Below are 14,753 nucleotides of genomic sequence, written 5' to 3' on the forward strand. Positions count from 1 at the left end.
AAAGAAGAGAAGAATACAAAGATGCCCAATGGTGTAGTATTTTTTTTATGGAAAAAAAGACCCAGCGTCTATTTAGGAGCTCTATAAAATGTGTCCCACATAAGTTGAAAAAAATAAGGAATTTCTGTCTAGTTCCAAAATCTTGTGAATCTCTACCATCATTGTGCCTCGGAAATTCAAGCAGAAGAAATAGAAGTAAAGAACAAGATATAATGAATTACCTCCAATACTATTATGTTACCAGAAGTAATAGTGAATATGCGTAGTAGATAAAATAGAAAAACAGGATTATCTGTTTGAATGCTGGTGCTGTCTCTGTATCACTCCACATCCAGTCTATATAGCTTACGGATGAAAAAAGGGCTATATAGGGTAGTATTTAATAAAATCCTTTTTAATGCATAGTAATAAAATACACTAAAAAACAAATAAACAAAATGTGCTTATCCAGGGGCTGACTGACAGACTTCAGCCCGGGGGGCAAGCACACAGCACTGGCCCATAAGTAGCAGTCTATCCTTAAAGGGTTGTTTGTGGTGCAATATATATATATATATATAAAATAGAGGTTATTTTAGTGTTGATTAATCCAGTAGTACTATTATTATAAATGTAAATCTTAAATAATGAAAATAAATAATGTAAGAAAAAATAAACCTGCCTTTATATTGCATTTTATTTTATATGTTGATTCACTTTTTTACATACCTGTCTGATTATAATCTGACACCCTGGTCCATCGATACTGTGAGGATCGCACTCACACATAGTCCTCTGGTGCTACAGGGCCCCTGTAGTCTAGGGGAGGAGCCCTGTAGCACTGTCATTAGAGAAACGCAGTGCACGCAGCCTATGAAGTCCGCGCATAGGTGGCCATCACATACTACTGGATTTAGCAGCGTCATCCATTGTTAGAATTTTGTACAAGCTGTAGTACCAATATTCTATCAATGGATGACACGGCTGTAACGACCACCAGGTTCACTCCATCCACAACGTAACTTTGTTGGAGTAGATGCTGCCTCTCAGTGGTTACGCATTGCCGGTGTCCTCTGTCTGCTGGTCTCATGCTCCGTTGCTGTTTAGCTGAATTCTGGAATGTTGGTGTCCTGTTTGTAAAAGAGATAGTTATTATTCACCTTCTGAAAAGTTGAGCAGTGAGTGAAGAATCTAGGCCTCCCTCCCCACAACCAGACGGACATTAAATGATTAGCTTTTTTCTGTTTAATAAACAGACCTACTTACACCCAGAATGTAATTAATAGCATTTCAGTGTAATGTCTATTTTTCTCCATATAGCCCTGACATCAAATTAATAGCAACCACGTTTAATAATTAGGCCTCTTTCCCCCTAACCAGCCTAACATTAAATCAAAAACCTCCTTCTTCCCAACCAATCCCCTACAATAAATTAATAACATTTAACAACATCCCCATTTAATAAACAAACATACCCCCCATCAGCCCAGACATTAAATTAATGACCTCCACATTTAACAAACAGACCAGTTTCACCCCTCACCAGCCCCGGCCAGGGCCATCTTAACAACATTATGGGCCGCCGTGCAAAGCAGTGCATCGGGGCCCATATATATATATATATATATATATATATATATATATATATATATATATATATATAAAGCCTATGGTTGTTCGCTCAGTCCCTCTAATATTGCTTATCTAATAGCAGAGCGATGTAAAGCCATCCTTTTAATCCTTCTAACATATTTTAGGTAATCCAAGTTTCAATAAGCACATTCTCTTATAAAAGTGCAACATCAATGATTTCTTTATCATCTGGACAATGGTCAACTAATAAGAAGATTGTAGACTAAGTCAAAAAAATTTAATAATCTTCTTTCTTAATGGGTTTTCATTCTTGTACACTTAAGAAAGGATTTCCTCTCTCAGTTATTTTACAGCAAGAAGAATTATTATGATTTATAACAATTTATAACCATCTAGAGATCATTAGATTTACTCATTAAGAGTTAAACAGGCTGCTTCTTAAGCAGCAAGTGGCTGTAACATATCCTCTAGCTGGCTAAATATAATTACATTTATGAATGAAGAGAAAATACAACTGCTCTTTAAGCAGAAAGTGGGAGCAATTAAACTCAATCTTTACAGTTAAAGATAACTTTATCACATTGAAATACACAGAGTAACTAAATCCTAGTGCAATATCAGAGCAATAAACTTTGTGGCGAGAGATAACCTCATAGCTAATATTCTAATGATTTACTATATATTTAGTTGTAAATCTAAAACCTAGTGGTCATTGTATAATATCTGAATAATTACTACTGACTGATTCCCAGTGTATGTTTGTTAACACACTGACCACACTATACATATCTTAATATATTCGCTGATATTAATTTTAGTATACATATATATATATATATATATATATATATATATATATATATATAACACACACAGTTGTGTATTTTAGTTATCATAAGCCATATAAAGAGTCAATATTAAATATTAGAAGAATTTAGTCTGTTTGATTTGTGCACCACAATAAAACACTCTCTCTTTTTCTTCTCTATTGTTTAACGATGAACCAATAAATCTTTAAGGTTTCTTCTTCTTCAATAGCAAACCATTGATATTTTAGATTTTAAAGACTTAAGCGAAGTATCAGTCTTAATTAATAGCTTTTCCTTTTCATAATGGAGGCCAAATCTTGTGAAAGGTCGGTGTATGTAATGAGAATAGGAAAAGTATCTTCCCATTCCTTAAAAGAGCGAGTTTTTATGGAGATCCATATGACCTCTTCAGTATGTTTTTGATTAAAATCTGATGAATACCCTCTAGATTTAGGTCATTTCATATTCCATTCAAAGTCTTAAATAGGTCTGATTTGTTGCTAATAATTCTTTTGGCTCTAAAACTGAGAGAGAGGAAGTCCTTTCTTAAGAGGACAAGGATGAAAACACCAGTACATTGGCTGAGCTCTTTGCCCAAGCTCCCACTTTTCCTTTGTCTCACAAATATAAAGCATTGGATATTTCTAAATACTGTTGGCAAATGTCACAGCAGCACCGTGGATCAACTTCATGCTGAAAACAAGGTTGTTTTAGGATCTACTGAAATACCATCTTTGTTCATCTGTGGGACCCACAGAGCTTAACTATCATTGCTGTTTAAACATCTGTTCAGGTGCCTACTGAACTCAGTTGTGATTGCTGATGTCATCTCTGTTTGGCTGCTAGACAATCTGCACCCAACTGTCAGTATACTGGACTTCATTGTGTCAAAGCTACAGAAGCTGCCTACTCCATTAACCCTTGCCAGGGGGCAGTAAAGTATCCTCCACCTCTGCTATTGCCCTGTACCATTTAGATCAATCATTCCTTTAAACTCTCTCATAACCTACCTCAGCTAATACATTCATTCACATCTCTCCGTCATGCACCTACTCAATTTACACTATCCCCTATCACCACACTTCTCTTCAAACTCCTCTTCTTTCGCCATCATCCTACTTCTCCCTCTCCTACTATGATTTCCACTTCATTACTTCCCTCCTCCCTAGTCTGCACCCATGAGCTGTTTGCACCCACCATACTCCCCATCCTAGATAAATAGAAATAAACCTCACACCCACAAATCGTCCTCGCATGTCCTCTTCCTAACCCTGCTCCTTCTCATGGCTGCTGGTGACACCTCACCTACCCCTGGACCCCATACAATACCCACTCTCTTGTCACTTTCTTCTTTCCATCCCAAACCTTTCCGTCCACCCCACACTTGCAATCCCGGCAACCTTATCCACATAACTCCACTACCCTCTCTTCCCTTCTCCTTTACACTATGGAACGCCAGTTCTGTCTGTAACATACTGGCATCCATTCATGATCTATTCATTTCTAAATTCCTCAACCTCCTGGCCATTACATTAAGTCTAAGGGTCATTTATCCATACTCATTCTCCTGGACCTCTCTGCTGCTTTTGACATTGTTGATCACCCTCTTCTCCTACACATCCTTCACTGCATTGGCCCTCATGACACAGCTCTTTCCTAGTTCACTTTCTAGCTATCAAACTGCTCTGTTAGCGTTTCTACCTCTGGCACATCCTCCACTCCATCTGTTGGGGTCCCACAAGGTTCTGTTCTTGGCCCTTTACTTTTTTCATTGTACACCTCTTCTCTTGGAACACTAATTCGCTCATTCAGCCTCCAATACCACCTCTACACTGATGAGACCCAGATCTATACTTCTTCCCCTGACCTCTCACCTTTTGCACTATCTCATGTCGCCAATTGTCTTTCAGCTATCTCCACATGGATGTCCCAACACTGCATGAAGCTCAACATGTCCAAAACAGAGCTTGTTATCTCCCCTCCTGCCAGAGTCACCACCTCCCCTCAAATCTCTGTTACTGTCAATAACACCACAATTTCCTCAGTCTCCCAAGCCTGCTGCCTTGGTGTCACACCTGACTCCACCCTCTGCTTTATTCCTCACATCCAGACTCTCTCCCTGTCTTGTCGATTCCACCTTAAAAACATTGCCAGAATACTCCTTCTTATTCAACATGTTACCAAAATTCTTATCTATTCTCTCATCATCTCCCGTCTTGACTACTGCAACCTCCTGCTATCTGCCATTATGGTCACCCATATATCCACACTTCAATCCAACCTAAATGCTGCTGCTACAAGACTGAGCTTCTTCTCATCGATCCATATCTGCTGCATCACTTTGCAAATCCCTACACTGGCTCCCTGTGTACTCCAGAATCAAATTCAAATTACTCACCCTTACCTACAAAGACCACAACAACACCACCCTTTTATACATCTCAAATCTCATATTAAAATACTCTCCCTCCTGCCCTCTTAAATCTAGCTTTGACCTGTGCATTGTCTCACAGGTCATCACTGGTAACCACCTCTCACTTCCTCCTACAAGACTTCTCCCGTGCTGCTTCCCTCTCATGGAATTTCCTACCATGCCCAATCAGGCTTTCCCACAGCCTTCAAATCTTTAAAAAAAAAACATCTCTTTTTTAAAGTTTACCTTATCCCTTATGATACTATTCACACTAATACACCCTCACAAGTGTCCATTCTAAGCCACACACGCTCCTCTTGTTTCAGCTGTGCCCTCTTCCACTTAGAATGTAGGTTCTCTAATGAGCAGGGTGCTCCATACCCTTTGATTTCCTGTCTGCATTTATCTTGTCTGCCTTGTATGTTCTTGTTTTATGTATGTCCTGTTTTCTCTACTGTACGGTGCTGTGGAGCACTGTGGCGCCTTACAGATCTACGATAATGATAATAATTATAATAATAATAATAATAAGGTGCTGAGTAGATTCATTTTAATTGCATTTGTTCTAGGAATGTACGCCAAGTGAAATAAGCAAAGCTGTAGAGGTAAAATAACTTCCTCCATACGTCTTAACTGTAGCCAGCTTTATTGCACTTCTGTGACTTTCTCTCCCTATCAACAGAGTGGTTCTCAAACCGGTTTGTTACATCTGCTCTGACCTTTGAAAATATGTGATAAATTCTCAAACTTTATGAGCACAATCTCCTTCTCTCCATATGGATGGCATTGCCTTGTGAAAGACTGAGACGTGCAGCCATCTGATTACTTCCTCCACACAACACCAAAGTTACTCCAGTGCATCCATAAGGGAAAACATCTTCTTAAACTACTTGTCTGTTTGAACCCTTAATAAAAGAATTATGAATGAATTTAGCCAGAAATGGATATTTTCAGTCAATACTGTAAACTATAATATAAAAGTCATAAAAAGGGGTGTGAATAAGTATGAATAACATTTTGCTGAGCTTATAAAAGTAGATGGCCAAATAGGGAAACTTTGAGTTAATATTTTAAATCAGCAAGCAGTGTAAATCATTAAACAGTGGGACTATCACTCATCCATAATTAAATTCTTTCTTAGGCAGCTCAAAAATTACCGCCAACCCTTAGGGGATGGTAGTAAGATTTACATATCTTGTGAACATATGAAAGTAAATGTTCAGGAAAGAAACGCTTTTTATTTTCTCACAACTAGCAATCGGCAAAGGAAAGAAATCAGCCTCTCTGTGGTTATTATCTTGTCATACAGTTACAGAGCTTGTAAAATTATTTATATGCATGTATAGGATGCCTCAGAGAATGGTGCTGATCAGTGACAATGTATTTTTATTTTTTTATTTTATTTTTTGTATTTTTTTTATTTTTAATATTTAATTTATTTTAATTGTTGAAACTATTTCCAGTTTAGAAAACAATACACTGACCACAAAATTCCTATTTTTTAAAATTTATTATACAGTTATCTAAATAATCTAAATACACTTTTGCGTTCAGGATGATGGCAAATAACTGTACATAATGAAAGAAAAATGTAATAAGCATATTTAGAAACCATAAAAATGTCTATACAAAGCAAGTACAATTAAACACATCTTATATTTAAAGTATTGCGACATTTACACAGTTTTATCACAAAACACGTTCTTTGCAAAATCCCTCACAATGCCTCCATTAACAGCTGAAGCAAGACAGCAATATCTTTTCATTTCCTGTTATTAGAAAGCGATCTTCTGAAATGTTGCACAGAAATATGTTTTGCATGTAAAAATAACAAAAGCTGTCAAACAAGTTGAGCAACATGTGGCTGACACTCATCAACCAACTGCATAAAATCCATAATTTTACTCAGTTGTTTCAAAATGAAAAAAAAATAAAATGTACAAAATATTTTACTTATACTTAAACTTATACTTATATTTATACTTAAACTTAGCAATGATAGGGTTGCTCTAGAAATGAAGAGAGCTCTTGATACTTGATGTAAAATAAATAAAATAATACTTTGTACACTGTAAAAACATAGCAATACATAGTGATTATAAGTGAACCACCAGCACTAATGGACATGAGTATTATTTTGAACAATAGTCATAATTAAACAAATCATAAAAATCATGACAGCAATGCAGACCAAAATATTACAATTTTTTGTAATGTCATAAACATATAACGATATAGCACGGGTCACCTCCAAAAACAATTATAAACGGGTCAAAATGCTCTTATTTAGGTAGTTAATAATAGTTGCTATTTATTCTAGTTTGAATTAACGTGTGGAATTCCTTAACCCAGGTGCTGATGATGACAAGTTTACTAACATAATTTAAAATGTTCATGTCTTTTGTGGACAAGAAAGAAGGTTTTGCTAAATGGGAAACTGTCAAACTAGGGGTTTTCTTTTGCTTTGCTCTGGATCAATTCATTTGCAATTTTTGAAAGCTTGAACTTGCTGTGCCTGTGTCTTTTTTCAAACTTATTAACTAAATAACTGTGTGTATCAGCTCCTACAGTTCTTGGGAAAGAAGATCCAAAACTTCAAACCGAAATATCTCGCTTGCAAGCACTTTTCTTTACCACGTCTAATAGTGTCAGTGATGCCAGCAATGGAGATAGGCTTCATTTATTAGGAGAGGGGTATTTATTTGTGGACATTATGCACCTCATTATATCCTTAAAGTCAGGGCCGTAACTAGAGCTGTGCGCAACGCTGAAGGGGGGGGCGCAATTTAGGAATATTTTAGGTTAATTTGGTTAAAATTGAGGGCTAGAGGGGCGACATTTGTCTTTCTCACCCAGGGCGCTAGAATTCTAAGTTACAGCTCTGCTTAAAGTGATTAGAAACCACTGAACCACTGGTCACATCACAATACTTACTATGCCTGCTTTTTTCTACACGCCGAATTGCCACCAGTTATAAAATGCGTAAAATGCATCCATGAAAAAAATGACGTCAGTTAAAAAGGCCAGAGTGAGATTGCCGGTCTTAAAGCGGCAATGGCCGGACCCGCCGCCTGTATAAGGATAACAGAGGGTGGGGATTAGCCCGAGGTAACATAAACGCTGAGGGGGCTGGTAAAAGAAAGTACCAGTATAGCAAAAGTTAACTCCACTGGGGGGCAGTGGTCAGCCAATCAGTAGGAACGTAGGGGGCAGGATTACAGGATTATAGTGGGGGAAGCAGGTTAAGGTCCAGGTACGAGCAGTCAGCTTCGCCTTTTACCGTCTGGAGAGTTTTTCCTGCCCACCCAGGCCCTACTTTTGTTTCTTGCTCTGGTTTTATATATTATTTTTTCTTTTTTTTTTTTATGGTTTTTAGTGTTGGTTCAGTTTGAGTGAAATTTTCACAAATAAAGTTTCGTATTGGCGGTAAGCAGCCCAGTCAGCGGACAATTTGGTCACATTCAAGATGTGGTAGGCACTCTCCCCTAAAGGGATTGGGCAATTAGTGAGAATACCCCTTCGGGGTTATGGGGCTCTGTTTAGGCGGGCAGGCCTCAGCTGTACCCAATCTATTGGGGTGGAGATTATAGCTCAGAGGTGTGATCTAGGGGCTGATTGGTCTGCTTATATTGGCTACCTCTTCTCAATATATTGATCATTTCAATAAATGGCTGACCTTTCATTTTAGCTAAAACAGGTCTCCGTGTCTTTATTTCATAGTGGTATGTTAACTCTGCAGGTAACACTGTAAAGGTAAAATGTCAACCGATAAGCGGATTATGGAAACTAGGCGTGGGGTCTGGCCCTTGCCTCTTTAAAACCGACAATCTCACAAGTTGTATATCAGTAATATAGCAAATCTATATTTACTCCTTGTCGAGCTGATACTATTTTTAGGTCGTGCTAACTCTTGTCGGAATTATTGCAGCCGAAAAAAAACATACTCCACCCATCTAGATGTGCTAAGAGAGGAAATCAAGGCTACCCCATATAACTACATAAACTTGAATATTTAGCAAATAAGTAACTATATGTAAATGTAAACTACGCATAAGAGTTGAAACGTAATAGACATAAAAAAGTAGCCAATACCATGAAGCTGATATTTTAAATAAAAGCCTACACATAATTAGAACCCATTAATTTTTTATAAGGTAACAAAGTGTTCCTTATGGAAATTATTCTGTAATCGTCACACTCCAAGCAATGTGTGACTTACTATATACAAAAAGCCTTGTAGTTTGTAATTAATCAGCACCAATATCTCCCCAGCTTGTTAGCATATTAGCATATACAACAAACCATTCATCCCTAAGCTCACTTTCTTTTATGCCCAGGTCATACTTTTAGAATTTAAACCCCCATAATGCCCTGGGCTACCGCTCAAAGAGCCCCCATTGTACTGCGCTGCTTGCGTCGTTTGTCAAACATGACTTGAGTAGGTTTATTGAATCATGTGCCCTGGAGGCAGTGGCGGATCCAGGGGGGAAACGATCGGGGCGATCGCCCCCCCTAGCAGGGGCTTGCTGCCGGCGGCTGCACACTATGTGCAGATTCGTTCAGCAGAGAGAGTTAGGGAGAGAGTCCTGCACAACTGCTCTGATTGACACAATCAGAGCAGCCTGCCTCTGCCATCTCCCTAACTCTCTCTGCTGAACGGATCTGCACAAAGTGTGCAGCCGTCAGCAGCCTTAGGTGTCAAAAAGGGGGCGGGGCTAAATCGCCCCCCCTAAATCGCCCCCAGTTCAATTAACTTCCGCCCCTGCCTGGAGGCTTAAAGTTACATTTTAACATGTCATACCCTAAAAGATTATGTGACAATTTAATACAAAAAAATAATTTAAAAAAATCCATAAAGCAATAACATATTCTTGTTATAGATCACTCAACTTCAATAAGCAGTCAGCAAAATGTCTAGCAATTTCTCCTTATGTCACATTATATTTTATTTGTTATGTATTTTGAGACCTAAAATTAAAATGTGTTTCTTATTTCCTTACAGATAAAAGATGATCTTGGCTTTACTGAACCAAAAGTACCTACTCTTATTTTGCTTTTTTCTTATTTTGTTCCTCCTATCCTTTATATGGAATCGTGACAACATCAAACCAGGAAATTCAGACTGTATGGAAAAGGTGATTATCCAAAACATGACAATAGTGAGAGAAATAACAAAACCAGCAAAAGAAGAGAAAGAAATTATCATCCTGATTTGGACCTTTCCTTGAGGATCCAAGTTCCCATTAGATAGGTGCCACATAGACTTTGATATCCCCGGGTGCAAGCTGTCAGTAAATAGGAGTCTGTATAGTGTTGCCGATGCTGTTGTCATACATCACGCAGACATTATGTACAACAAAAATTCATTGCCCCAACAGACAAGACCTGATTTCCAACGTTGGGTGTGGTACAACTTGGAACCCCCACTGATTATTAGAAACTTGGATATGCTGGATAACTTGTTCAACTGGACTATGACGTTCCGTATGGATTCAGATATTGTCATCCCATATGGCCGCATTGAAATGTTGCATGAGCCTCAGAACTTCACCATTCCAACAAAATCCAAGCTGGTGTCCTGGGTAGTTAGTAAATGGTACCCTGGTGCCCCCCGAATTAGTTATTATGAGGAGCTAAAGAAACACGTTCCTATTGATGTTTATGGAGCAAAACACATGAAACTTAGCTGGGATGATTTCCATTCAACCATATCTCAATACAAATTCTATTTGGCCTTTGAGAATTCTATTTACAGGGATTACATCACTGAGAAACTATGGATCAATGCATTTGGATCAGGGGCGGTGCCAGTTGTGTTGGGGACATCTCGTAAGAACTATGAACGTTTTGTTCCTGGAGATGCATTTATTCATGTTGATGATTTCCCAAGTGCGAAGGAGCTGGCTGCTTACCTTCTGGAGTTAGACAAAGATGATGAAAAATACAAAAAGTATTTCAACTGGAGATCTAAATACCGTGTAAAACCAAGGAGAGGGCCATCCTATAGTTACTGCAAAATATGTGAGCTAATAAGACAAAATTCAGTGTACCAGGTCATTCATAGTGTGGCCAAATGGTTTCTGGAAGAGGTCTAATTCTAGAGATGGAAGTTTCTTTTGGCCCAGATATCTTAATGTTACCAATGTGGTGTTTATATTTCTTAGACTGTAGGTGGTAGTTTCTACATATCATCTAAGCCAGAAAAATGTAAAATGATTAACTGTACTTAGTACAGTTTTATGTATAGCCTAGACCATTGGCTGATCTACCATTGGTGCAGTAGGGGCGGTACTCCGGGGCCCATGGAGATACTGGGGCCTGCTGCACGGGGAACTAATGAGCTATAGGCCCCAATTCCCTCCTCCAGGGCCCGCAGCTCTCTAGTTCCACCTCTGGCCCAGACATAATTTTATATTCTTTTTCTTTACCAGCTTTGAGTAAACTTAAATTTCTGGCTGTATCCCTTTATCTATTTTCTGCCATTTTTTCATACTTCTGACCTCAATCCCAACTATATCAAAACCACCCCCTACCAGTAAACCTCCAAGTTGTATTGTGAGTGATTATCACACAAAACATAGGGTTACGGTAATTATAGGAGGTAAGTTATTTATGAGATAAAACAATTATTTATATGAAAGCTTTGCTCTGCTATACAACCTTTACAGAAGGTAAGAATAGGTCTGCAATATGAATATTAGAACACATTCATCAATTAATATTTACATTACAGACATATGAAGAGAACATTAAAAACAGGATTATTGTTCATTTAATAGGTGTTTATTAGGAGATATTGTAATATGGATTCTAATTCCTATATATTTTTTGCCATTTACCTTAATTGTCTAATGAAAATATTTGGGGATGAACGTATAAAATATACTTGTTATAGGACCTAGTGCTAGTAAGTCTACTTTCAGTGCTCACAATTTTAGTCAATACCATTGTTTACTTTCTTTCCTCCAGAATACCTGTGTATTCTTCCAGACCTCTCCAGTTAATCTAAATGAGTTTCAAGTCAGACATAAGACCAATTTTAATTGATCCCCATAAAATATATGTTGTCAAAATTTGAAATGATAAATAATAAATGATGATGTCTTCCCCTTCCCAGTTTTTTTTTGAGGAGGCAGATTTGCCTTTTGGTTTTTCTGTTAAATCAGGTTTCCGTTTTAATCTTGTTCTGACCCCTAAAAATGATTTTTATGTATTTATGTAATTAAAGCCAATCTTTTTTGTTTGCGACTATAAAAATAGATTTTTATACCTGCTCTACATTATGTCAGAGATCTTAAAAAAACATCTTTTAAAAAAATCCTGAATAGATACTGAGGAATTTTACATGGGTTGGGTATGATCTGATGACAATGAACATGTCGATAGTCAGACTGTTGATATGTCGACAGACTGACTACATCCCTTTTACATAACCAGCTATAAACAAATATAGCCTGAAAAAGGGCTTGCTTGCAATAGATATTTGACAACATAAATTGATACTTAAAAAGACAAAGGAGTTCCAGTGGAGACTTAGGGCTAGATTTACTAAGCTGCGGGTTTGAAAAAGTGGGGATGTTGCCTATAGCAACCAATCAGATTCTAGCTTTCATTTTGTAGAAGGTACTAAATAAATGAAAGCTAGAATCTGATTGGTTGCTATAGGCAACATCCCCACTTTTTCAAACCCGCAGCTTAGTAAATCTAGCCCTTAATCTTGAACTCGTAGAAGTTGGGTAGAAAGGTCCTGACTAAGGTCTGCTAGGATAGGGGAGGCAGAAATGATAGATGTGTTACTGGGAGGGTGAGGATGTTTCTGCATAAAACACAGTATCAGCTTTTAAGTTTTTAGAGTTTGACCAATAAGTTTATATAAAGTTGGAAAAAATAGAACCCAACGGACTTTACTGGAATTTAATCTCTTGGATGATTTGATATAGAAGATTCTTGAGGTCCATGAACGAAAATACTTGATGAGTAGCTCCTTCCAACCAGTGCTTCAACTCTTCAAATGACCACTTAATGGCGATTTCCAACACCATCACCACCAAATTTTGCTTACAGTCTAAAATCCCAAACACACACACACACTAGAGTTAACTTAATTTTGTCAGCAGCCAATTAACCTACTAGTATATTTTTGGAGTGTGGAAAAAAACTGGAGCACTCAGAGGAAATCCACGCTAGCATAGCTAGAGCATATAAACCCCACACAGATAAGGCCCTGGTCACGGAACTCTGTGCAGGCAGAAACGTTAACCACTGAGCCACCATGCGAGAATAAAAAGGCACATATAGCTTCCCATCATTGGAAGCAATTTGAGAAAGAATTGGCCCTGCACTCATGTATCTTTGTACCAAGGCTCAAGCACCAAAAAGAGATACGCCTGTCACTAGGTGTATCTGCAAATGTGTCCACATCTGATCTAGTCACAAACACGGGGACATACCTTTGCTGTACTTAGCCTACACTTACCTACCCCTTCTCTCCCCTGTTATGACTATTTAAGCAAAGGGAGTCATTAATGTAAGATACAGCCAAATCTGCATATATATATATATATATATATATATATATATATATATATATATATATATATATACACACACAAGTTAACCCGTGCATGATACTCATGCATTCTAGTCAAATCAAGCTACTTAAGGTGTTAAAAAGGTTCTTGTCATGCATTTGGGCCTAGCCCAGGCCTCCTCAGGGGAAGAGCGTTACTTCCCGACGCAAGCGCCCTTTTTTAACGTGGTTTTGTCCACATGTCACCACCTCATCATTTTTCTCCATCACCTCATCCTTCATCCTCATCGCCACATCCTTCATCAAGCTACTTAAGGTGTTAAAAACTCCCCACTGTCACCCCTGGCAACCACCAACCACTCCCAACTGCCACTTCTCCTTCAAGAAATATATAGGTCAGTGTATAACTCTGCCCAGCAGGTGGTGCTGCAGCTTGGTTTTTTTTTTCCACACACGCCACTAGGCATTTATATAGCAGATATATTTATATAGTAGATATATATATATATATATATATATATATATATATATATATATGTATGAATCTTTGGTGCACATGCTCATTACAGAAATGCAGATTTTACTAAAAAAAAAGGACTTTCAACCAATACTGCGTGAGGCTCTATAACGTAGCACAATAAGAAAAGTTCCATTACGTCATACAAAAATGTGCATGTTACTGCAAATCTGAATAAGCAATAGGACCATAGTAGAAAACTCTATATAGATTGATGGTCCTCTCACCTGCACTCACCTTCAAACCAGACTTCTTACCTCTCACTCCCACGCACATGTGCACATTTTGATTTTTTCACCATTGTTTAATAATAACCTTTACACTTTCTCATTCATACCTGAGTCATTAAGAAGAGCAAAGCATAAAAAAGGAGTAACTTTGGGTAAAACCATGTTGCACTGTGCATTGAAGGGGGACGTAAATTTAATATGTGGGGACAGATTTAAAGTTAGGGTAGGGCATGTCCTAGATCAACTTTAAATTTCAGTGTAAAATAAAACTAGTAAGTATTTGTATGTTAAATGTAAAGACATCCAGTATTTAACTTATCTGCAAAATAATAAACAAATGTACACCCCTTGCATTGTAACATGGTTTGTCCTGGAGAACATTTACTCTTTTTTTGCCTTACTTTCCTTAATGACTCAGGCTCTCAGTCACCAACTATTCCCACTGTCACTCCTGCCTAGCATTCTTCTAAATTACTACCATCCCATGCCCTGTACTGGATGATTCAGTTACTCTCCCTCTAATATAACATGTTTCTTTCTCAGGAGCCCGTCATGCACAGATTTTTTAACCTTCCTCCTCTTTACATCCTCCTCCCATTAATATAACATCTTAACTCTACTGTTCCCTTTATTACTTGCCCTTCTTGTAGCTTTAAAGTATCTGCTTCCAGAACCTTCCTTA

General features: G+C 37.8%; 1 protein-coding gene and 1 pseudogene across 1 annotated transcript in view; both read left to right on the forward strand.

The window, feature by feature from the left end:
* LOC142102124 (4-galactosyl-N-acetylglucosaminide 3-alpha-L-fucosyltransferase FUT5-like) overlaps positions 1-12,068 on the forward strand; it is a 74,850-nt gene extending 62,782 nt beyond the window's left edge. Inside the window, exon 3 of the mRNA XM_075186768.1 lies at positions 9,797-12,068. Within this exon, the coding sequence (XP_075042869.1) occupies positions 9,797-9,800 (4 nt within the window). The 3' untranslated portion in view covers positions 9,801-12,068. The remainder of the gene's footprint in view (positions 1-9,796) is intronic.
* Positions 9,804-12,068, forward strand: LOC142102125 (4-galactosyl-N-acetylglucosaminide 3-alpha-L-fucosyltransferase FUT5-like; annotated as a pseudogene).
* Positions 12,069-14,753: the final 2,685 nt, after the last annotated feature.

The sequence above is a fragment of the Mixophyes fleayi genome, chromosome 9 (genome assembly GCF_038048845.1).
Source record: "Mixophyes fleayi isolate aMixFle1 chromosome 9, aMixFle1.hap1, whole genome shotgun sequence".
Lineage (NCBI taxonomy): Eukaryota > Metazoa > Chordata > Amphibia > Anura > Limnodynastidae > Mixophyes > Mixophyes fleayi.